The sequence below is a fragment of the Lasioglossum baleicum genome, chromosome 15 (genome assembly GCF_051020765.1).
Source record: "Lasioglossum baleicum chromosome 15, iyLasBale1, whole genome shotgun sequence".
NCBI lineage: Eukaryota > Metazoa > Arthropoda > Insecta > Hymenoptera > Halictidae > Lasioglossum > Lasioglossum baleicum.
This window is the reverse complement of record NC_134943.1, coordinates 1,562,327-1,568,686: the sequence shown is the minus strand read 5'-3', so window position 1 is coordinate 1,568,686 and position 6,360 is coordinate 1,562,327. Positions and strand designations below refer to the sequence as shown.

At 44.5% G+C, this 6,360-nt stretch overlaps 1 protein-coding gene across 8 annotated transcripts in view; it reads left to right on the top strand.

Moving 5' to 3' along the window:
• The first annotated feature begins 1,152 nt into the window (after nucleotides 1-1,152).
• LOC143216303 (uncharacterized) overlaps nucleotides 1,153-6,360 on the top strand; it is a 491,467-nt gene continuing 486,259 nt past the window's right edge. For 2 of the 8 annotated variants that reach the window (XM_076439218.1, XM_076439224.1), the window contains exon 1: nucleotides 1,156-1,952. Coding sequence is in view for 4 of the 8 variants with exons in the window: in XM_076439223.1 (XP_076295338.1) it covers nucleotides 1,860-1,952 (93 nt within the window). In the remaining 4 variants the exon portion in view is untranslated. Of the gene's footprint in view, nucleotides 1,953-6,360 lie in introns of all 8 variants that reach the window. The other 6 variants (XM_076439220.1, XM_076439223.1, XM_076439222.1 and 3 more) reach the window with 6 other exon arrangements.

The window sequence follows — 6,360 nt, the reverse complement described above, 5'->3', positions numbered from 1 at the left end:
CGGTATCTTTCTCCCCGGATCGCGAAAACAGTGTAACTCGGATTTGGGAATTCGTGCTTGGCATCATCAACCCGACACTGCCCGGTTATTTTATTCTTCGCGCGACAAAACTAGCCTGTTGTTAGTTGCTAATCGCAGCAACAGCTCGGAGAATCGGAGCACAGTGGTTCAGACCCACCCTCGTTTCGGGTGCTTAATCCGAAGACGATTTTGCAACTTTCGCGGTGCTGGGGACAGGGGCGGGAGGGGATTCATTCGTAGTTTCAAAAGTTATAACGAGGACGCTTTGACTTTTGATGAGAATCGCTCGGACAACGCTCCGATCCTGGCCCCCGTTACGAAAATTGAAACGGGCTTTCCGCTAATTTCCATCGTTCCCCGTTCGATCCAATCTTATCATTTTATTCCGATTACCGCCATCGTCTATGTGTCGCCGCTAATTAACTCCCTACGTATGCTGTTCGCAAGTGGCACGGCGAAAAGGGAGGCTGACGGTTCGCGACATGCTCTTAGCGTCAGGGGCGACTTAAGTCCCGTAAAGCTAGCTGCTCCAGCTACCTTCATCTATTATACGTCACCGGTTTTATCATCGTTCGCGTCAGCCCCCGCTCAATAATTTCGATTAACCTGAAACAAAAAGATGACAACCGAACAACACCAATAAAATACAAAGCAAAAGGGAGGAAGGAGCAAAAGCGACACAGCGCGATACAAATGTGCCGGGACAGGGTCGAGAGCGGCGGGGTGCGGCGTGTGCGCTGCGTAAACTCATTTACATGAAAAGAATGTAGATCGTTCAGGACAGAGCAATTTAGACGATCGCTATACATAACTCCGGCGTATCGGGGCGCGTTTTAAAAGTAGACAGCTCGCTCGACTTCCGTTAAATCGCGCTCACAATCAGTCGTTGCAATCGACGAATTGCGGTTGTGCCGCCCCTGGGATACTTTCGGCCTGGGGGCGCAGAGGGGAGTAACCGGTGACTCCCCTCTACAGGCGAGCCAGCTTGTCGGACGGCGAGTTCGCGAAGTTGTATACGTGCATACATCTCTACGAGTTGTCGGCTGTGGAAGTCGAGTGGTCGGTTGGGTGGCCTGTGTGGGTGTGCATCTTCGAATAACCGTGATCAGTGTACAGAGTATACGGATAGAGGACGTTCGAACGTGTGTTGGTGTAGGCGTGTAGTGCACCGATCGGTCGACAGCGGCGTTACAATCGGCCCCATGCGTCTGACGGCACAGACTCCGCGCAGCCGTAGCGCCATCGTGTTTCGCTCTCAGCTACTTTCTCGGCACGGTTGTGTGCGGTGCGGCCCGTGATCAGGCGACGGCGACAGTTTGCCCTCCGTGCCTGGACGGGGCGGGTGTGATTACATTCGTCGTTGCGCCGGACCACGTTCCCGAGGCTCTATCGCGTGAAAAATAAGTGACTCTTGACAGCTCTTGCGCGTTTTGCGTTCGTTCAGATTCCCAACGACCGTAACTCCTCGATCCGTGTTCGAACTCGACACATGAGGAGGAAAGTCGTCGCTACCGGATCGGAAGACGACGACGAAACAACCAGCAGGACCGGCAGCCGATCGAGGAATGAGACCGCGCGATACGACTGTCCGCAATCGCACGTCGGTACGCGCGATACATATGACGCGATGATCCCCGAGGTGTCCCTCCCATCCGTCTTGACAACGTTACACGTGAATTCTCGCCATCCCCTGTCCGGTAGCTGCTAGTGTGTATTGTATACGGTGTGACAGCGAAGTGTCTCGCGAGCCCCGAGCCGAAAGCAAAATATTAAGAGGCGAGCGAAGGGAAGAGGGTTGTTTTGGTTGTTTTGTCACGCGCGCTCGTCGCACGGAAGTCATGGGTGATGTGTGCAAGCTAGTTAGTGACCAGCTCGTGGAGGATACACCCGCGGACAGAAGAAAAATCGACCTGACCACACCGCTCGCCGAGGTAAGTCTCTCGACTTATCTTCTCGTTAGTTACGTTCACGTTCCTCTGTGTTTGTCATTCGTTCATGTACTTACCGCGTCCCATGTCTCCTCCTCTTCTTCTTCTTCTTCTTCCTCTTCTGCTGCTGTTGCTGGAGCCGGAGCCAGTCTCGATCTTGGAAGGTTAAGGATTGGATCACGGCCGCAGGCATAGAGAGAGAGGGGGTGGAGGCAATGCTGGAGGGAACGTAACGGAGGATAAGAGAATGAGAGGAAAAGAGATGAACGCCATTGTGGTGTATCAATGCTTTTCGTTTTCTTCCTATTCTTCGTCGGTGGCTGTCCTTGTCTGGACCCTACCCGCGCTTTCTCCTCGGCTTTGTAGCTATTTCTTCCTTTCACCTAGTTACACTGGATAAAGAAGTTGCTGTCATTTCGCTCGTTTTTCTTTGTACTATTTACCTATATCTCTTTCTCTCTCGGACTCTATCTCTGTCTCTGTCTTGGTCGGGAAGATGACACTACAAATCTCGCGGTGAATCGAAATGTGCGTGCGACTAGCGTGTTCGGATGATGCAGTCGTAGGACACCCCACGTTCCTTTCTGTTTCCATTTGATGGTGTTACAATTCTCGGTTGTAAATCTGCACGAGCGTTAATATTACACGTTGTGAGAAGTCTTCGGTACACAGTATTTGATATAAATAGTTTGTTCAGTGCAAAGAATGTGACAATGAATGGGTGAAATTAATGCGTCCGAAATGGAAACCGCTCTAAAACTACTACATACAAGATAAGTTTTCTATTGCCAAAACTGCTAACTTAAATCGAAGTAGAAACGTAATCAGTAAATGTCTTGAAAATCTACTAAACTATGGCACAGAAAAGGTTCTGGTTGTCCTCCTACGTTGGCTTACCTCAAAAGAAAATTCAAAAAGGATGGGTGGTAGAGCGAAGTTGCGATTTGGGACGGTATAGGCTGCAATGAAAAGCGGATATTAAGTTTATTTGTGACAAAATGAATAATCAGAAACATTTAGACATTATTAAAAATATATAAACATGCCGCTAGAATTACTGCCTTTAATTTCATATTTGATGCCAAGACAATTGTTAACTCTTGACGACTTAAAACAATGCATAAAACAACACTCTGCCCAAAGGAATAGTTTCCGTGATAAAACAATAAAAGAGGCTCTACGAAATATCGAATATTAAAAAAAAAAGAAACTCTTTTTATACATTCTATTTTTTAAACGCATCTTTTTCTAGATGAATCCATGCGAAGCAAAATGTTAGTTTTCCCAACTGAACGACATAAAGAAACTCAATGTTAAACGATGTGTATACAAGAAATTCCAGTTATATATACTAAATAAAAACCAACAAATTAATATGGTGTCCTACCTTTTTGTCCTCGACTGTAATAAAGTTTGACGTGACTCGCGTTTGAATGTTGCGTGCACACGGGTCACAGATTAAGCCCCGGGATCGTCTTTTTTGGCGCGATCGAATTGTCAGTCGCGACGGCGAGAGCGGATCCGTGGGTAAAGACTGCTCGAAAGTGTCAAACTCAGCTGACGGAGAGCGTGCTCGAGATATTCGATACGATTCCATCGATCATTGAAACGAACGGTGTTTCGTAGCTCCGAACAAGGGAACACTCTCCGTTCTTAATTTATTTTTCAAATTGCCTTTTTCCGATGTCTTTGTAAATGTTTTTTCATAAGTTGAGAAGTTGAATAATATGGCATTGTCAAGTGTCCAGAACCTATTTAGTTTGACATTGGTCCCGCGTAATGGAATAGTTATGATTTTTTAATTGTTACCGCGGACTGGCTTTTTAAATTGGTTTGTAAGTCAGTGTATGAAACACCACTTTTGCATTAAACTTCTCAACTAAGGAAGTTGTTGCTATTTAGGAAATGTTTTATGAGCTAATTATAAATTGTAAATCTTAATACTAAACTGGAAGATGAACTGTATGATTTTCACTTAATCTTTAAAGCTGTTAAGTATTGATCCAGGGGTTTCAGTAGTTAAATGTTGAAGTTCCTGTAAAGAGGATTTATAGTATTATAGGATAAACTAATTTATATCCATACATTTTCTCTTTCCAAATCTTCGAGTCATACAAAATAAATTGTTCTTAAGCGAAAGTTAAAGTTCAACGTTTAAAAGAATATTAACTATCAAAAACCTACGAACATCACGAAAATGTAGAGTTATTATCAAAGAGAAGTAGGAGCTAAACGTCAATTTAGTAACATAACGTGAAAGTTGTAAAAAGTCACGTGAATTTATTACGTTCTTCATCACTAGAGTACGGATTTTATGCATCTGCTGCGATCTTGATTGGCTACTACATAATAAAAATCTTGATACTCGTACAATCAAAAATTTACTACACTTCAATAAAGTTCTGATTTAATTTCGACGTTTAAGGAAACTGTTAAAACACGTTTTATTAAATTGTACCTACATATACAAATCCTCTGTCTATCCTTCAATCTCGATACACGTTTATTTTACGAAGACGTAAAATTGTTATGCTTCTTGCCAAATATAAAATACGAAACTGTACACAACAATATAACAAATACAACACTTTTTAATATTTGCAACCGTGAAAATGATAATAGACATTGCCACAAAAATGTTTTGAATGCTTTGGGGCGAATAAACCCTTCCTTGAGACAGTGTTTAATGTCCTCATTCTGTACACTTGTGTACACTATGAAAAAACATTGTATATTAATTTTTATATTTTCTCTGTGAGTTGTTTGATCAAATAATTTTCGCCAGGGGTAGTAGATTTATAGTTGCATCCATAAGGAGCGCTCCAATCTACCCGGAGCGCTTAATAAAAATGTCTTCATCCCCCGTAAAAAGCATGTGACCGACCGTAATTCGGTGTATTTATCGCTCTAATTTAGTAGAATAACAGCGTCGAGGCAATTCGTATCACGGGTGTCGTTTCTCATATTTTCACGGCAGCGATATCATTTACATCTCTCGTCTCCGATCTCCGGGTAGAGTTTCTTAATCGTTCATTCTACAACATTATTCTTCAATCCTTGATTCCCCGCAACAGAGTACATCCCGGCACGCGGTGCATTCGTGACCGGCCGTTCAAAAAGCGATAACTCTCCGGGCAGAGCGTAAAAAGGCATAATATAATAGTTTGCGCTAAGCGATCCGAGATTGCGAGGAGGCATGCAAAGTATCTCAAGTAGCCGGAGTTATTCGAGGCTTACGATTGCGTTTTCAAATGACTGTACTCCGTTTCCTTGGCGTGGTTGTCGCGTGAGCTAAGCGGAGCAGAGGAGCGCGGAGAAGAGAAGAGCAGAGTCGTCGGGGGTGGTCCTGGGGAGATCTTGTTTCTTAACGGCGCATAATAATTATCGTGTTGTCGCATACCGGCGCAGCTTCAAGAAGTTTATTATACCGGCGGAACGGAACACCGGGACTCTCGTTGAATATTCGACCAGGTAGGAGGGTGAGGCTGCATTGTGAATTCCGCGGAGCGATTGTCAAAAATTGGACGGGCAGGAACAACGCATCTCGCCCGTCACTCAGGAACAACCCCGTAATCCTGCCGATCAAATATTAATCTGGATGATGTTCAGTGTTCGGTTAACAATAGCGCGGGATTCGTCTTGCGTTATATCAATATTAATTGCCTCATCACCGTGTTATCGGCACCTCGGAGAGTTCCGCCCGCGGTAGGAAAACGTGTACTCGAAACCTCGGGGCCTCCAGGCCTGGAAGAATGTTAATTACCGGGAGGACGATAAGCATATTCAATCAGCCTCTGTGTGTGCCTGCTTATTCTCTTTTTATTTTTTTTCCCTCGTACGCGCCGATATTCCGAATTAACGAGCGCCCGGGACCGTTTGATCAACGCGAATCGAATATTCTCGGAGGTGTTCGCGTCGAGTGCCTTGTAAAAAAATACAACCAGGCGAAATTTGCGAAGTGCAAATACGTGATCCGTATCTCCGCTACGGCGGCAGCACCCATTTATTCGGCAGAAGTGAACGAGAGCACCGTGTATCGCTTAGTTCGGTGATAAACACGTACGCGCGGTTCTGTTGGACCGTATACAGTGACCAGATAACGATTGACTGGTACGTACGTATCGTATTACCGAGTCTGATACGACTTTTCGGATAGTGATAATATGATCCAGGCTTATTAAGCCGCATTCCCACCGACTAACTCTTTCGCGCGACGCACGGCGCGTTGGAAAGCCCGTTTTTATGCATAAAATTCTGTTACTCGAAAATGATAGGTGGTACGAAAAAATATGATATAAAAGAGAGTAGACGATGATTATGTTTGTTTGACGTTGCAATGACCTTGAATAACTCTGTAGGGTTTACAATTGAAATTTTGAGTGGATATCTATATTTTGGCATAAACTATTAA